General features: G+C 58.9%; 3 protein-coding genes across 6 annotated transcripts in view; all 3 read left to right on the forward strand.

Moving 5' to 3' along the window:
- Positions 1-1,852, forward strand: part of NUP160 (nucleoporin 160) — a 27,274-nt gene extending 25,422 nt beyond the window's left edge. Inside the window, exons 32-36 of one of the 2 annotated variants that reach the window (XM_068194559.1) lie at positions 31-172; positions 360-485; positions 560-664; positions 746-837; positions 1,799-1,852. In XM_068194559.1, coding sequence (XP_068050660.1) covers positions 31-172; positions 360-485; positions 560-664; positions 746-832 — 460 coding nt within the window. In that variant the 3' untranslated portion in view covers positions 833-837; positions 1,799-1,852. Of the gene's footprint in view, positions 1-30; positions 173-359; positions 486-559; positions 665-745; positions 1,107-1,798 lie in introns of those variants that run through there. The other variant, XM_068194558.1, reaches the window with a different exon arrangement.
- On the forward strand, positions 1,484-11,993 carry FNBP4 (formin binding protein 4). 2 transcript variants are annotated; one of them, XM_068194564.1, is made up of 16 exons: positions 1,484-1,645; positions 1,799-1,879; positions 2,705-2,841; positions 2,983-3,178; positions 3,270-3,420; positions 3,497-3,617; positions 3,784-4,122; positions 4,211-4,421; positions 6,298-6,416; positions 8,496-8,600; positions 8,883-9,016; positions 9,973-10,154; positions 10,312-10,625; positions 10,730-11,260; positions 11,352-11,509; positions 11,617-11,993. In XM_068194564.1, exons 1-16 carry the CDS (start codon positions 1,522-1,524, stop codon positions 11,705-11,707), a joined length of 2,994 nt encoding a protein of 997 aa, XP_068050665.1. In that variant the 5' UTR covers positions 1,484-1,521; the 3' UTR covers positions 11,708-11,993. The 2 variants fall into 2 exon arrangements, with proteins under 2 accessions (XP_068050665.1, XP_068050666.1); XM_068194565.1 differs by having other exon boundaries at positions 1,485-1,645; positions 3,500-3,617.
- Positions 11,994-12,674: 681 nt separating this feature from the next.
- On the forward strand, positions 12,675-16,724 carry AGBL2 (AGBL carboxypeptidase 2). 2 transcript variants are annotated; one of them, XM_068194567.1, is made up of 12 exons: positions 12,740-12,872; positions 12,953-13,385; positions 13,481-13,588; positions 13,666-13,816; positions 13,892-14,656; positions 14,734-14,896; positions 15,014-15,140; positions 15,232-15,329; positions 15,407-15,516; positions 15,591-15,657; positions 15,767-15,853; positions 15,972-16,724. In XM_068194567.1, the coding sequence occupies exons 1-12, from the start codon at positions 12,825-12,827 to the stop codon at positions 16,404-16,406; spliced, it is 2,592 nt and encodes an 863-aa protein (XP_068050668.1). In that variant the 5' UTR covers positions 12,740-12,824; the 3' UTR covers positions 16,407-16,724. The 2 variants fall into 2 exon arrangements, with proteins under 2 accessions (XP_068050667.1, XP_068050668.1); XM_068194566.1 differs by having other exon boundaries at positions 12,675-13,385.
- Positions 16,725-16,764: the final 40 nt, after the last annotated feature.

Consider the following 16,764-nt stretch of genomic DNA (forward strand, 5'->3'; position numbering starts at 1 on the left):
CGTGTTCCACGGGGAATTGTTTCCTTGCAGTGCCACAGATGAAGCCTGGAGGCTGCTGTCATCCTACTTGGAGCGTTACCCATCCCAGAACAGCCTGTACCATCGCTGTGTCATCAACAAGCTCCTGGCACACGGGATACCTCTGCCCAACTGGCTCATTAACAGCTACAAGGTGAGAACAGGGAGACAGCTCTCCCCAAAAACCCCAAAATTCCAGGTGTCCCAGAGCTGCCTCATCACCCTCACTCCAATGGACACCTGCCAGGTGCTCTGTGCCCAGTACCAAGGCTCAGAGCAGGTTCTCAGCGTGGTCCCAGTCCTGGTCACATTCCCTGGCTGAGTTTCCCAGTTTCTGGCAGGAAGTGGACGCTGCCGAGCTGCTGCGCCTGTACCTGAACTACGATCTGCTGGAGGAGGCCGTGGATTTGGTCCTGGAGTACGTGGATGCTGTGCTGGGCAAAGGTCACCAGTATTTTGGGATCGAGGTGAGCTGACCCGCTGTTGGGATGTGGCGGGATGTTCCTTGGGGACCTGATGTGAGGGTTCCTGTCCGTTCCAGGTCCCTCTGTCCCCAGCGTCCCCCACGATGTGGCTTCCCTACACTGCCATTGACCAGCTGCTGCAGGCGCTGCGGGAGAGCAGCGCCAGCGAGAACAGCGTCGTGGTGGGTACCGAGCTCCCGGACGCCGCGATGGGAGGGGTGGTGGGACAGGGTGGGATCCCTCGTGACTCCTGTGTCTCCCAGCTCTATGAGAAGCTGAACGACAGGATGGAGGACTACCAGCAGAAGGTCAGCGTGGCCACCATGGAGCGCCTGTACTGCCGGCCCTAGTCCAGGTGACATCCCAGGAGCGTCACCGTCCCACCCCGCGGTGCTGGTTTTACCCATTGTTTTTCCATAAGGATCCGGTTCAGGGAGGTGGACTGCCGAAGGGCATGTCCCCTCGCTGTCCCTTTTGCGGGCAGTGGGTGAGCAACAGAGCTGGGGTGTGTGGCCATGACACCCCCTTGCTCTCTGCCTCCTCCAGACATGGAACTGTTGGGAATTTCTTTTATTTATTGGTATGTTTTTGGATCAACTTTAATAAAATGGAAGTGTTATTTGAGGTGTGCATAAGGATGCGGTGGGATAAGTGGGGACTGTGGTGCTCCTCTCCAGGAATCGTGCCCACACCGCCTTTGTCCTAGGGCTGAGATACAGGGCGGGATGGAGCTGTAGGGCCCCGGGGACGGATGGAGCCGTATCCCCAGTGGATACAGCTCAAGGGAGGTTCAAGGGACGGGGGTATAGGATAATAAGGGGCTGTCGCCCCCGGGAAGAGCTACGGGGTTGTGCCGGGGGGCAGGGCAGGGCAGGACGGAGCCGCCGCTCCGGCTGGAGCCGTCACCTCTGGCTCGTCCCCGGCCGTAGGGAGCGCGCGCCCGCAGCCCCGCCCCCTCTGGTGACGTCAGCGCCCCGCCCCCTGCGCGCGGCGCGCGCGGCCACAGCCCCGAGGCGCAGCCGCCGCCGCCGCCGCCGCCATGGGGAAGAAGGCGCGGACCGCGCCCGGGCGCCGGCCCATCCTGCAGCTCTCCCCGCCCGCGCCGCGCCGCGACGAGGCGGCAGGACCCGCGGGCGAGGGGGGCGACTCGGGTTCCGAACCGGGTAAGGCGAAGAAAGCGGGTGGAAGCGGGGGTCGCTTTGTTAGCGGGGTGCGGCCTAGTGCGGCCTAGCGCGGCCTCCCCCGCGGTCCCGACCCGCTCTCCCCCGCGGTCCCCCCAGCCTGAGCCCCCCGTAATTGGCGCTTGTGCCCCGCAGATGAGCCCGAGACGGTGGCGGAGCCGCCCCGCAACCCGCCGAATCCGCCGCCTCCCGCTCCCGCCGCGGTGAAGGCCACAGGTAAGGGAGCGCTCTGGGATGAGACGCGGGATTACATTCCCCCTATAGAAACCAGGGGGAGAATTTCAGGATTTAGGGGTGCTTGCGGCCCCTGATGCACAGTAATGATTAAAAAAAATTGTTGGCGTTGTGGTTATAAATGGGGATTTTTGTCTTAATTTTGGGGGTGGTCGGTTCTCAGAGATAACTTTTTTGGGTCCAAAAGTTCAAAATGTGGGGATTTTGGTCCTAAAAGTGGTGTTTTGTCCTAAGTCTAGGCCTTTTTGAATGTGGAGGCTTGGGGGTCCTAAATATGTAGGAGTTTGGTCCTTTGTGTGACTTTTTTTTTTTTTTTTTTGGTGGTATGTATGGAGTTTTGGCCTTAAAAGTGCGGGGCTGTGAGGTTCCAAATAGAACCACAAAACCCACACGCAGCACCTCCAAAAACTAAGTGTGGTGGGTTTTGTGCTAAACTTAGGGGTTTTTTGTAGACTGTGTGTTTTATTCCCTCTTCATAACCCGGTATTTTTAACGCAGGGTAATTAACCACATTTAGCTATTATTTTTAAGGGAAGAGAGATAACCCTTTCCTAAATAATTCACTTTGGAGCTGGAGTTGTTTCCATGTTGATTATTTTAATTGTGCTGTTATTTCCCAAGAGGCGGTTGCTCATTCTTAAATGCATTTTATTACTGGCTCTTGATTCCCCCCAGGCTGTCCCTGGCATTTGTACAGGGGCTGTTCCCCCTGGGATGACAGTGGCACCTGGAAAAGAGGTGGGGGTGGTATCCAATGCCCTGTGGCAGCAGGAGGATTCCCCTGAGGATTCGCTCTCCCTTTTCCAGGAGGTTTGTGCCTGCTGGGTGCCTACGCCGACAGCGACGATGAGGAGGGTGAGATCCTGGAGAAGCCGGCCCGTTCCACAGATGCCAACGGCAGCAATTCTGCTGACATTGACAGCACCCTGGCAAACTTCCTGGCTGTGAGTGCCGCTCGATCGAGGACAAAGGGAGGGAGGGATGGCAGGAGGAGGGGAGTTTCATAGTCCGAGGCATTGTCCTCGTCAGTATGTGCTTTGATTTGGCTTGGGATTTGAAGTTCATGGTGGGATGCTGTTTTTCAGGAGATCGATGCCATCACGGCCCCAGCGCAGCCCGCTGAGCCCACTGCTGCCTCCTCTTCCTCCATGCCACCCCCCACGCCTCCCCGCCCGGAGCCAAAGGATTTGGGCACAGGCGCATCGTCGGGCACAGCCAATGGCACGGGCTCAGCGCCGGCCCCGGAGTGGCAGTATGACACCCAGTGCTCGCTGGCCGGAGGTGAATGCCATTCCTCTCTCCAAAGGGGGTGCTGACAAACAGGTGTCGCTGGGGAGAGGGGAGTGACACGCTGTCCTTGTGCCCCTGGCAGTGGGAGAGCTGGAGATGGGCGACTGGCAGGAAGTGTGGGATGAGAACACCGGCTGCTACTACTATTGGAACACCCAGAGCAACGAGGTGACCTGGGAGCTGCCGCAGTACTTGGCGACGCAGGTCCAGGGCCTGCAGCATTACCAGCACAGGTGGGGAAGACCTCCAGGATGTTGCCTGTGGGATGTTGTCCCAGTCCCGCCCTTCATTCCCTCTCCTCTTCCTTAGCAGCACCGTGGCAGGCACCAACGGCAGCTTCATGGCAGCCACAGAGCCATTCCCTCAGGAGAAGGGGACCCCAGGCAGTGCTGGCTGTGGGACCAGCCTCAGCAAGCGGGAGGTGAAGAAGGTCAGTCATGTGGGTTCTGGCTGCCATGGGGCTTGCAGGCACCTCCTTGGGTTTCCTTGGAAGCAGCTGGGATGCTCTGCTCCATCTACAGCCCTAGGAGGGGCCTGGCAGCATGGGTGCTTTCCCAGACAGCTGCCAGAAAGCTCACACGGAGCTCATCCCACAGGAAGTGAATGAAGGAGTGCAGGCTCTCTCCAACAGTGAGGAAGAGAGGAAGGGAGTGGCTGCTGCCCTCCTGGCCCCGCTTGTGCCCGACGTGGTGAAGGAGGAAGAGGAGCGCTGGAGGAGGAAAGTGATCTGCAAAGAGGAGGTTGAGTCGCCTCTGGAAGAGGAGGCAAAAGTGGAAGAGACGCCGGCTGTCCCAGAAGAGCCAGAGCCCAGCAGGGATCCCCTGGAAGACACAGGGCAGGAGGATCTGTGCAGTGTGGTGCAGTCAGGAGAGAGTGCGGAGGAGGAGGAGGAGCAGGACACACTTGAGCTGGAGATGGTGCTGGAGAGGAAAAAGGTAATGGGAGAGGTTTGTCCTGGAAACAGGGCCACACGTGGCAGCCATGGTGTTGCTGGGAATAAACTGGGATGTCGTGTCTCGGCAGGCAGAGCTGCGTGCCTTGGAGGAAGGCGATGGCAGCGTTTCGGGCTCCAGCCCACTTTCCGATGGGAGCCAGTCGGCCTCGCAGGATGCGTCCCGCAGGCTGGCCTCCAAGCGAGGCAAATGGAAACTGTTTGTGGGAGCCGCCAGCCCTGAGTCCGCCAGTCGAGGCTCCAGCAAAACGGGCCGGGAGAGCCCAGAAGCAGGAGAAGCAGGTAATTGGAAAGGTTTCCTTTGGAGGGAGGAGCAGGGGATCTCCTTTCCCTGAAGACCCACAGAGCAGTGCCAGGAAGGGCCCTGAGGTATGTGTGCCAGGTGGGGACAAGCTGAGGGGTGGCTCTGTCACAGCCCAGCCTCACTGGGATAAGCTGCTCCTCTGCCCCAGTCTCCCTGTCCTAATTACCCACATAGGAGAAGGGTGCCATATTCAGTGGTTGCTTGGGAGACAGGATGTAGATAATAGCTGCCTCACATCCCATTGCCTTCCTGTTCCTCCCAACATCACAAATCCAGCCTGTGGCACACTGGGTGCTGTCACCCTCCACTTCTAAAGTTCCGTTTTTGAGCTGCCTGGTACTAAATTCCAGACAGCTGCAGTGTCCCTAGAGCCACTCCAGGACCCCACACCCAGTGTGTAGGGAATGTAACTCCAGCCCGTGTGGCAAGGCAGCCCCTGTTTCTGTGGGCCTGGTTCACCTAAGGATGTGCGTGGATATCAGTCTTACACAACTAGTTCCAGTTAGATCCCCCAGAGCTGTGCTTCCCAAAATGCAGCAGCTATAGCATTTTAAGGAACACTCTGTGCCCAACAGCTCTGGGACTCCTAGATTGTAGAATCATGGAGTTGTTCAAGTTGGAAATGCCTTCTGAGGTCATGGAGTCCCGCTGTTCCCCCCAGCATTGTCAAGGTCACCACTAACTCTTGTCCCCAGGTGCCACATCCACACGGTTTTTTAATCCCTCCAGGGATGGGGACTCTACCACATCCCTGGGCAGCCTGTGCAAGGGCTGGACAGCTCTTTCCATTAAGAAATTTCCCCCAACCCTTGGCACAACTTAAGGCTGTTTTTTGTCTTGTCTCTTGTTTGCTGACTCCACCCTCCTCTCAGGGCATTGTGGGGAGCAAGAAGGTCCCCTCCGAGTCTCCTTTTCTTTGGATGTGCCAGTCCCTTCCCAGCACAAGATTTATGTGCCTGCCACACAGAAAGCTGAATGAAACTGCTTTTACAAGGAAAAACTGATACAAAAGTGCCTAGAGCAGGCTGTGTCCTGCTGGAGTGTGAGTTGGTGCATACCCTGTCCCAGGGTTCTTGTGGCCCTGAGGCACCTCTGCTTCAGGCAGGGGCATGAGCTGGGTGATAGCTCTGGCATTAAATCAGTGATGTAATCAGTAATTTTTGCATAGGAAAATTAATGGTATTGCCAGAGGGCTTTCCAAATAACCCTGAAGCCAGCTCTTCCCAGCAGCATCAGATTCCACCTTAACCTAGGGAACAACAAGCTGTCACTCCAAAATAACCTGTTTAAGTTGAGTACCCTGCTGCTGGAGGGTGGTTTAGGGAAGTGTCCTGCCTTACAGCACCAAGACATGCTGAGAATTGGGGTTTCTCCCCAGAGGCTTGTGGGCTCTGTCACAAACTTCCTTCTTTGGAATTGATGGCTTTGACAGTGAATTAGTTATCTGAAGGCAAAACCTTCTGGTATCAGCAGCTTTTGGGGACCTCTTCAGTCTTTAATCATTAACTTATTTAATACTTAGTACCTGTTATTGACAGATTTGGGAGTTAGTCTCTTCCTGCTTCCCGATGCCCAATTTTCCATGCCTTGTCTCATTGCTGCTTTGCACTGTAGCAGCTCCAATGCTCCCGTTCCTACGTTATCCTTTTGGAAGGATCCCCACCACCAAAACACAGAGCAGTGACCATCTCTCCTTTTAAATTTCAGGCTCTTGTCACTGGCTCTGGTGGGTCCCAGCTCTTTCCCCACTGTTGCCCACACTGGCTTTGTTTCCAGGCACAGTGTCCAGCCAGCTGCTGGCACTGCCAGGGTGGTGGTGGGACAAGGACTGACCTGTTCTTCCTTCTCCTGCAGCCCCAAGCACAGAAGCAACTGATCCAAGCTCAGACAAAGAGCCAGAATCTGAAGAGCCCCAGGAAAAAGCCAAATCACAAGGGGCTCCAAAAGTGGAAGAGGAGGAGCAGGATCTAAAGGTATGGAGAGGTAGAGGTGCATGTCCATGAGATGAGGGATGTGATGGGTGCTCACGCTGCCAGCAGGAACAAGGGACATGCTGGCTCCCCCAGCCACCTCTTCCCTGGGGACACCAGAGCTTTGGGCTCTGGATTTTGGACCACCTGAAGCTTTTAAAGCTCTGATCCTGGTGTGGCTGCGGGAACAGCTTGTGAAGGAAGGGCTCTGCAGGGCTGGGACAATATCCTGTTTCCAGTAGGATTCAGCAGCAAAAGCTTGGATGAAAGGAGGGTGTGGGGAGGCAAAGACTGAGCCCTGGGTGTTGTTGTGGCAGAGGACAAGCAGTTTGATCTTGACTTTGTTTTCACCAATAACAATATTCCAGTCTCTGGCCCGGTCAGTCGTCCCGTTTCCAGGCGGAAGACTCCTCGTCCGTAATCTCTCCGTTTCTTGAGGCTAACGGTACCGCTCTGCCCTTCGCCTGGCATTACTTTTAGATACAAGCTGGGGAAGCCCTGGGGATTTCTGCAGCATCCTGCTGATCGCTCTTGTCTGAGCCTTGGTTTGCTCCTTTGGCTGCACCGGATCAATTCCCTGATCCATAGCAGAGCTCCAGGCTCTAGGGCAGTATGACAGAGCAGTAGGGGAGATATTTCCCATTTGTCCTTAAGTCCCCATGTCACCTGTTACCCGGAGATCTCTTGCAGCATAAAATTTGGCTCTGGAGTTATTCTGTGATGTTGGGAAATGTTGTCACCTCCCTGTGGCAGATGGGGAGTCACCGGCTTTTGGTGGAGCCTGGGTGGAACCTGCAGTGAGAGTTGCCCATCCCTGTCCTCATTTCCCACCACTTAATCTGGTGTGAAAGGGAAGGTCCTTTTGTCCTTGTCTCACATCTCCCTCGTAAAATGACTCCTTAAAGGATTTTGAGATGTAACATTCCCAGACCAAAACTGAGCCTTCCTCAGTGCAGCATCCATTTGAGACCTGATTTTTAAATTAATTTATTTAAATAAAAAGAATAAAAGCCTGTAGCAGGGCTGGACTTGCTGGTCCCCTCTGCAGTCCTCACCTTCCTTCTGGTCCCAGTGGGCTCTGTGACAGACCATGTGGTGCTTTTCCATGCAGGATTCCCTTAGAGCTGTTGGAGGAATGCTGGCTCCCTGGGTAACCAGTACCATTTGCTCATCAGGTTGGGATCTCCCTGGTTACAGGAGCTGCGCCGGGGCCACCTCTCCCAGGTCACCCTCTGCTCCGGGATGTTCCTTGGCTTCTCCAGAGACACATTAACATGGAAATTCATATGCCTGCCTTGGTCTTCTCTAGGGCTTGCTTTTCTGGCCCATCCCCTCTCTAGAGACGGATGCTTCCTTGGTGGCTTTGGTGGACATTCAACAGCCTCTTCGAGGAATGAAGTTTAAAATAGACATTTTTAGAGCCCTCCTTAAAGCAGTGGTGATGCCACTTGTAGATATTCCTGTTCCAGATTCCTTTCTGGCTTGTGGTTGTTTCCATGCAGTGCCTCCAGTCAGGGAGGTGGATGCAGGGATCCCCATGTCCCCACATTGGAGGTTTCACTCCCGTGGGACACTGGGCTAGGGTAGCCATGGCTGCCATGAGCTGACCTGAGTTTTGATGTAGCTGCTGCCTCTGCTCTGGAGTAAATCCAGAGCTGTTATCCCTTGCCAGTGCTTTCCAGCTAGTTCCTCTGGAAAACAATTATTTACAGAACCTGGAATGACATCCTGGCCCATTTATTTGGGAAACATTCTTAGATATCTGCCATGGTAATGGTTCTGCTGTAACTTCAAAGTACCGGAGCTACCTGAGCCCGTGCTGTCCTTCCACACAGAGTCAAGCGCAGTCCGTGGAGGAGCTGTCACCCAGCCACCCACACTGCCCTGTCCCTGGGGCGCAGGATGTAGTGGGGTTGAACAGAGGGGTGACAGGCACACAGGGCCAGGGTGGCACATCCCAGTCCCTCCAGGCTGAGGGGCCACGGGTGGTCCCGAGCGGTGTTTCCTGAGAGCCGCGGGGCCGTAGCCGCCCGATGCTGCTCCCAGAGGGCAGCTCTTGACTCTTGCCCTTTCTCCTGGCAGTTTCAGATTGGAGAGCTGGCAAATACTCTGACTAGTAAATTGGAGTTCCTGGGCATCAACAGACAATCTATCTCCAACTTCCACATGTTGCTGTTGCAGACAGAGGTAACCGAGCCTTCGCCCCTCGCTCCGGCCTCGTGTTCCGGAGCGGATCGGATGCAATCCGCCGTCCGAGCACCGGTGCTGCGTGAGCCTCGTGGCGCCTCGCCGCGCAGGGCCCTCCTTTCCTCGGCGGGGGGAGAGCGTGGCTTGGCGCGGAGGCGGGGTATCGTCCTCCTGGCCCCCCGCGTCCCGTGCCGGAAGGGAGCCTCCCGATCCTCGAGTCCCGTCCCCCCCAGGGCCACTGGCAGCCCACCTCACCGGCTTCCCTCGGTTCTTGCCCTCTAGACCCGCATTGCAGACTGGCGAGAAGGTGCTCTCAATGGAAACTACCTCAAACGCAAACTCCAAGACGCAGCCGAACAGCTTAAACAATACGAAATAAACGCCACCCCCAAAGGCTGGTCCTGCCACTGGGACAGGTACGCGCTCTCCTCCTTTCTCACCTTTCATCTCTGACATCTCAGACATGATTTGTGACCATCAACCACCTGACGACGCTGGCGCCGTCCCTCTGGCAGACTGAGAGCGGCTTCTGTTAGTGCTGGGCAGGCAGAGAAACGTCCGGCACTCGCAGAGTTTGGGCCAGCCACCAAACTGGAGGATCCAGACGGAGTGCCCAGTGCTTTGCGACGGAGCCGATTCCCTGATGGACAGAGCTGGTTGTCCCTCTCGCGAGTGTCCAGCACTGTGAGGGGCGGGCCTGGGGGGTCGCGCATGCGAGAGCTCTGTGAACTTTGCAGGATCTCTGGATCAACTCTTCTGACCAACAGCTCTTCTAAAGGACAAACTTCAACTCACCGACGGAATGAAGAACAAGATTTCTGTCTCCTGCCAGCAGGTCAGACCCAAACATTTCTTTGTCTATTTGGCTTTCTTGATTAATTTTCCTTTGTTTGAAATCTTTGCTCTTTTGTTTTTCAGCTCCCAGATCCGCTCCCTCTCTCTAGCATTCACTGTGTGTTTGACACCAAGAGTATCATAAAAATCTGCGCACCATGGGGTAGGGGGGCAGCCGCTTCCCTCCATTGGGCTGTTCCCCTGTGCCTCTACTCGGAGGGCGACTTTCAGCCAAGGCCGTGCTGAAAGTCCCAATGTTAGCGAGACGTTGCCAGCGTTCCCGGCCCTCCTCTCCCTCGGAGCGGGGGGGCTCAGGGCGACGCTCCCGCAGCCAGCGATAGCAAATAGCTTTGAGCGAGTCGGCTCGGGCCTCTCCTGCCTCTGTCCTCAAAGTTGTTTGTTGTGTGTGGGAGAGCGGCAGCCCTGCTGCACGAGGGTCTCCCCTGCGAGAGCGCACCGCTGTCGTGGGCAGGCCCGCCTCGGAGTGTCGGGGGCGGAGAAGGGAAGCTGAAGCCTCCTTCTCTTTCTTGTGATCTAGGGAGCATAGACGTTATTTCTATGTTAACGAGCGCTCGGGAGAGTCACAATGGGAGTTCCCCGACGGGGAGGACGAAGAGGAGGGACAGCGAGGCGCCGCCGACAGAAAACCCGACAGTCCTCCAAAGCCACCTCCCAAAGACAAAGGAGAGCACGCCGAGGGGCCCGCCGAGCGCCCCGCAGGTACGCCTCGCTGGCACTGGGGGTCCTGGCCCCAGAGTGGGGGGTGCGGGGCAGGGCAGTCCACAGTGGCGGTGCCTCCAAGCGGGGCCACGGGCGGGAGCAGATGGTACAGGCCGTAGGCCGGGCATTCAAGCCTGTTTCGATGTGTGTTCTTCAGGCTCCCTTTGTAAAGAATCCTTCTCAGGCCAAGTTCCTGCTACGTCTCTCATGCCGCTCACTCCGTTTTGGACTCTGCTTCAGTCCTCCGTCCCAGTCCTCCAACCTCCCTTGCCTTTGGAAATGCCTCCGCCACCTCCGCCCCCCCCAGACTCGCCCCCACCACCTCCACCACCACCCCCACCGCCCGGAGAAGATGGGGAGATCCAGGAAGTGGAGATGGAAGATGAGGGAGGTGAGGAGCCGCCTGCCCCAGGAACAGAAGAAGATGCTCCCCTGAAGTCCCTGGTGCGCCCGGCTGCCAGCAACAGCCAGGTAAGCAGAGGAGCCAGAGCTGCACTGATTCCAGAGTATGAGACTGGGAAATGGGTGTGTAATGGTGCCCCTGGCTCAACACTCACCTCAGCACTCTCTTGTAGGTTACTGTTGATCCAAACCCATCCCCGCTGCTCTCGGCCAAGCCACAGAAGAGGAAAGCAGTGGAGATGAGCCCAGGGCTGATGCAGCGGACGGCCACCATTGGCAGCTGCCCTGTCATCTACAGCCAGCCCCTGATGGCCACGGGCAAGTACCAGCCATCAGCCGTGCCCTTGGCCTCCCTAAGGCCACGCCAGCGTCTCCAGAGCGAGATCCAGGCATGCCCCAACATTCGCATGGCTCCAGGCCACGCCGGCCCTCAGCCCGCGGCGCTGGGGCTGCAGTCCAGCTACCTGGGTGTGACAGGACCTGCTGCGCCTTCCATGATGGGATACTCGGAGTGCCCTGTGCCCGTCAGCCTGGCTGCCACGGCCACTGCGCAGCCAGCACCAGCACGGGGAGCCCTGCCAGCCGCGGGCACGGCAGCTGAGCAACCACCGCCCCCACCACCCCCACAGACGCCCCCACCGCCCACCCCCAAGGCGCCGCCGCCTCCAGAGAAGGAGAAGCCAAGGAAGGGGCGCAAGGACAAGGTAGGCCAGATGGGTGGTGGTCTCACACCAGCACCATTCCTTCCCACCTCCCTTTCCAGCCGTGCTCACCACTGTTATTTTTGTGGCACAGGGCAAGAAGGGCAAGACTAAGATGCCATCGCTGGTGAAGAAGTGGCAAAGTATCCAGCGGGAGCTGGATGAGGAGGAGAATTCCAGCTCCAGTGAGGAGGACCGGGAGACCACAGCCCAGCGGCGCATCGAGGAATGGAAGCAGCAGCAGCTGATGAGGTACAGACCCCGGGGGCTGGCAACAGGACATTTCCTGGTGCCTTGTGAAAGTGGGGGGCTCCATGAGAGGGCCAGCTGGGTGCTGACATCCTGCTTTATCCCTGCAGTGGCATGGCTGAGAGGAACGCCAACTTTGAGGCACTGCCAGAGGACTGGCGGTCACGGCTGAAACGGAGGAAAACAGCCTCAAGCACATGAGGCATACAGTTCCGTGCCCACCTCTTGGGGTTTTTTTGTTTTGGGTTTGTTTTTTTTTTTTTTACAGATGTACAGTTCTTTTGACCATTGTCCAATAAATCGTAGCAGTTTGAGAAGTGCCATCTCATTGATTCTGCTAAGGGCAGGTGGTAGATGGGGATGGGGTTCACAACAGATCTCTGTAATCCACGATTACGAGTTGGGTGGGCATGTGGATGGTGGAGGCAGGAAAGCTCTGCAGAGAAAACTGGGCAGGCTGGATTGAAGGGCTGAGGGTAAAGGCCAAGTGCCAGGTCCTACACTTGGGTCACACAAACCCTGTTGAATGCTCCAGGCTGGGGGAAGAGAGGCTGAAAAGCTGGGAAAGGCCCTGGGGGTGCTGGTGAGAGCAGCTGAACGTGAGCCCAGGTGGACAAAAGGCTGATGCTGCTGGGCCACCTCCAGCCCTGGGGACAAATCTGGAGCCCCCATGGCAAAAGGGGCTGTCCAGAGAAGGGAATGGAGCAGAAGAAGGGTCTGGAGCACCAGGAGGAGCTGTGGGGGCTCAGCCTGGAGTGAAGGCAGCTTGGAGGGACCCTCTGTCTCCCTACAACTCCCTGACAGAAGGGTGCAGCCCGGGGGTGTGTCAGGCTCTGCTGCCAGGGGAACAAGTGACGGGACAAGAGAAAACAGCCTCAAGCTCTGCCAGGGGAAGTTGAGGTTGGACAAGGGGAGGAATTTCTTCATAGAAAGTGGTGTCAGGTATCAGAAGGGGCTGCTCAGAACGGTGGTGGAGTCCCCAGCCCTGGAGCTGTCCAAAGAATGACTGGACATGGCACCCAGTGCTCTGGTCTGGGTGACAAGGTGGGGATTGATCACAGGTTGGACTCAATGATCCCGGAGGTCTTTTCCAACCTTAATGACTAAAATTCCTCTGGATCCTTTCCCAGCTCTGTTCCAGGACCGCCCCATTCCTCCCTGTAGCTCAGCAACCAAGTGCCAGCCCAGCCCTGACACTGCCACTGCTGTTCCGGGTCTCCCAGGGCTCTCACGGCCATGGAGTCCGCAGGGCGCCGCACTGCCCAGGGAGGGGAGGGGGCTTTGGCAGGGTTCAGTGGGGGACAGGTCCTGAAGCCCTATGACAGCTTCATCCGCACCCACCTGCGCTTCTATGGCTACTTCCGAGGTGAGTCCTGGCCACTGTGCCCTCCCGTCCCGGGGCTGTGTCCCCTCCTGCCCTCTGGCTGCAGCGTTGTTCTCCCCAAGACAAGAAGACGGGCAGGGAAGAGACTGCCATGTCCCCGGGGAAACCTGCTGGGCAGCATCCCAAGGCATCAACCGTGGGCAACACCGGCCCTAGCTGGCAACGAGGTCCTGGGCATGAGCCAAACCGTGAGTGAGACCCTGCAGCCCCTCACAGCTCCCCAGCACAGTGTCCTCCCAGCACAGCAAGTGTGGTGGGAGGGCCTGTCCCTGCCTTGGTTTTGGGGGATGCCCCTACCCCAACCACACTGGAGACTCCCAGCCCTTCCCGGTGCTCCTGCAGCCCCCAGGGTGGTGTGGACGCTCCACCAGAGCAGAGCAGCCCCCTTAACGCAGCCCTGGAGGTCTCCAGGAGAACCACAGGCTGCATTCTCCCTCCCTGCTCCCCGCTGGCCTGTGGAGTGTGAAGTCATCCAGGAGACGATTGAGCACATCGGTGAGGGGATGCTCCACCTGTCCCCCCCACCTCACCCCTGTGCCAGTCCCCTGTTGTGCGTATGGCGTTTGTCTCTGTGTCCTCCCCTCTCCCAGAGTGGGTCCCCCCAAAACCAGAGCCCTTCTGCCCACCCATGGGCCCGGAGCAGGCCCTGTACACTGTCGGTGAGGAGCAAGGCACTGTTGTCTACCACTCCAGCCCAGGTAATGGGGCATGGGCAGCATCCCTGAGTGCCTGCACTCTCCCCAGAGCCCCATCGCTGTCCCTGCTCCCCCCACAGTGCTCCAAGCCTCCGGCTTCACCTGTGCGCGGATCGGAGGAGCCCCGGGGCCACTCTCCTCACCATCAGCCCCCTTGGAGGGTCCTCAGGACACCACGCTGCTCTTCGAGTCCCGCTTTGAGAGTGGGAACCTCCAGAAGGCCATCAAGGTGTAAGAGAGAGGCCGGGGGGTGTGGGACCTCTTGTGTCAGCCTGGATCCGGAGCACCACCCTTCCCTCCGCACAGGGGTCCCTACGAGTATGTGCTGATGCTGCGACCGGACCTGTACACGGCCAAACACACACAGTGGTTCTACTTCCGTGTCCAAAACACGCGACAGGAGCCGCTCTACCGCTTCACCATCGCCAACATGGCCAAGCCCAAAAGCCTCTACGGCCAGGGCCTGCAGCCACTGCTCTACTCCCAGCGGGATGCCCAGAGCCACGGCATAGGCTGGCGCCGGGTCGGGACCGACGTCCGCTACTACCGCGGCCGTGCGGGGGAGCCGCCGATGTTCCGGCTCAGCTGGACCGTGCGCTTCCCGCACGACGCCGACACGTGCTTCTTCGCCGCCTGCTACCCCTACACCTATTCGGACCTGCAGCGCTACCTGCGCGCGCTGGCAGCCGACCCGGTGCGCTCACGGTACTGCACGGTGCAGGCGCTGTGCCGCAGCCTGGCCGGCAACACCGTCTACCTGCTGACCATCACCAGCCCAGGCGGCGCGGCCGGCAAGCGGGTGGTGGTGGTGAGCGCCCGCGTGCACCCCGGTGAGAGCGGCAGCTCCTGGGCCATGAGGGGATTCCTCGATTTCCTGCTGAGCACCCAGGAGGACGCGCAGCTCCTGCGCCGCCTCTTCGTCTTCAAGGTGGTGCCGATGCTCAACCCTGACGGGGTGGTGGTGGGCAACTCCCGCTGCTCCCTGGCGGGACGGGATCCCAACAGGGCATATGGGAAGGCGCTTCCTGGCTCCTTCCCCGGCGTGTGGCACCTGCGGGCCATGGTCCAGAGGTGAGGTAGGCGTGGGGAGCCGGCAGGACAGGGCCACTCCTGTGGCGGTGCTGGTGGCCACATCCTGATGTGTGCAGGGTGCTGGCGGAGCGGGAGGTGGTGCTGTACTGCGACTTCCATGGACACAGCCGGAAGAACAACGTTTTCATGTACGGCTGCGATGCCGGCAGGGATGGCACCAGGACACGGCTGCGCCAGCGCGTGTTCCCCCTGATGCTGAGCAAAAACGCCCCCGACAAGGTGGGACACGGGTGCTTCAGAGCCATGTGTTGCGGTGACTGCAGGAATGCAGCCACCGTGCCGCTTCCCGAGCTGTCCCTGTGGGGCTGGGACACCTCTGACCCCGTGGGCCCCCAGTTCTCCTTCTCCAGCTGCAAGTACCAGGTGCAGAAGAGCAAAGAGGGGACAGGCCGGGTCTCCATGTGGCGTCTGGGCGTCTCCCACAGCTACACCCTAGAGGTGGCCTTCAGTGGCTCCACGCTGGGTGAGGGGCTGCCACAGCCATGGGGACGGTGCCAGCGGGGTGGTCCTTGGTTGGGGACCTGCCCTTGTTTCCTTTTCCCTGTCCTTTCCAGGTGGGAGGAGCTCCCACTTTAGCGTGGAAGACCTTGAGTCACTGGGCCGCCTCCTCTGTGACACCCTGCTCGACTTCTGCGACCCTGCACCCGCCAAGGTGGGCTTGGACCTGGCTCAGGGTGCCCTGGTGCCATGGGACCACGATGACACCCTGACACTGGCACTGTCCCACAGCTCCAGCAGTGCCTGGTGGAGGCGGATGCGCTGCTGCAGCGGCAGATGGGTCGTGAGCCAGGCTCTGGAGGCAGCTGGAGCGATGTGTCCCCCTCAGAGCTTGAGTCCAGGTATGTCATCCCCTGTCACCTCATGTCACCCCGTGGTGCCACTGGGAGCTGCAGATGGTTCTTTCTCCCTGCAGCACCAGTGGCTCCGACAGCTCCGTGTCCGACGGGATCCCAGATGACTTCCACAGCCCTGACCGACCAGTGAGTCTCCATGTGCCACTGATTTTGAGGTGGCAGGGATGCAGAGCCAGGGTGGAACACGGTGACAGAGGGTGCAGATGTCCCAGTGCCTCTTTACCACCTGGTACAGATGGAGCCACACAGGAAGAAGCAGCTGCAGAGACGGAGAGCAAGGAATGTCCTACGCCGAACAAACCGGAGCCACACCAGCATCTCGGTGAGCCTGGAGCCACCACAGTCCAACCAGGCCCCAAGGGGACAGTCCTGCAGGGACGCTTGTCCCCAGTGCTGTCCTACCCCTCAAGAGGGTCTGACGCCTCTCCTGTGCCCCCCAGGCTGGGACCCACAGGCATCCAGTTCTTCCTGGTGTCCAGAATGGAGGTGTTAGTGCTGGAGAGAAGCCCAGAGCCAGCTCCAGTGTCACCTTTCCCAGGGCAGCTGGAACAGGGAATGGCCCCCGTGCCGTTGCAGGAAGGGTGCCTGGAGCTGACTCTGGAGTGGCCCTTCCCAGGGTACCTGAAGCAGGGAATGGCCGCTGTGCCACCAGGAGAAGGCATCAGCTGGACAGTGGTACAAGCGCTGGGGCACACCGCAAGCCACCACTGAGCCCCTGCCACCGTGGTGCCACCAGTGACTCTTCCCGGGATCCAGCCATGGGAGCGGTCCTGGGGCCATCCTGGCAGCGGGGCGGGCGCAGGCCCAGGGACAGGGCGCGTCCCCTCACTGTCCGCGCAGTGGCCTCACGCTGCTGCGCCTGCGCTCGGCAGTAAAGACGCTGCCACCTCCATGTCCATGCCTGGTGCTGCCTGTTCTCATTGTGATGTCCCCTCAGGGGTCCTCTTGTCCCCGACCCTGGCCAGAGTCTTGCTGGCACCCAACCTCGAGCCACCGTGGTGTCGGCGTACGCCCGTGGTGCCCCCTTGGGCCCTGCCACCAGCGTGTCACCTGTGTTGCCTGGTGTCACCTCAGCCCTACCACCATGGTGTCACCTTGGGCTCTAGGGATGCGGTGGCGCTAGCTCTGCCACCCAGGTGGCTCCTCAGCCCTGTCACCACGCTGTCCCCACAGGCCCCGGGGGTGGCCCCAGTCCCCGTTGCCATGGCAACACCCCCGCGGCGCCGCCGGCCG

The sequence above is a fragment of the Anomalospiza imberbis genome, chromosome 6 (genome assembly GCF_031753505.1).
Source record: "Anomalospiza imberbis isolate Cuckoo-Finch-1a 21T00152 chromosome 6, ASM3175350v1, whole genome shotgun sequence".
Taxonomy (NCBI): domain Eukaryota; kingdom Metazoa; phylum Chordata; class Aves; order Passeriformes; family Viduidae; genus Anomalospiza; species Anomalospiza imberbis.

Bases quoted from the DNA above. Each gene is read 5' to 3' on its own strand.
- FNBP4 (XM_068194564.1), top strand. From the start codon at position 1,522: ATGGGGAAGAAGGCGCGGACCGCGCCCGGGCGCCGGCCCATCCTGCAG. The intron at 3,421-3,496 runs GTGGGGAAGACC...CCTCTTCCTTAG, and splicing joins CTGCAGCATTACCAGCACAG to CAGCACCGTGGCAGGCACCA. The intron at 8,601-8,882 runs GTAACCGAGCCT...CTTGCCCTCTAG, and splicing joins TGTTGCTGTTGCAGACAGAG to ACCCGCATTGCAGACTGGCG.
- AGBL2 (XM_068194566.1), top strand. From the start codon at position 12,743: ATGGAGTCCGCAGGGCGCCGCACTGCCCAGGGAGGGGAGGGGGCTTTG. The intron at 14,657-14,733 runs GTGAGGTAGGCG...TGATGTGTGCAG, and splicing joins CTGCGGGCCATGGTCCAGAG to GGTGCTGGCGGAGCGGGAGG. The intron at 15,854-15,971 runs GTGAGCCTGGAG...TGTGCCCCCCAG, and splicing joins GGAGCCACACCAGCATCTCG to GCTGGGACCCACAGGCATCC.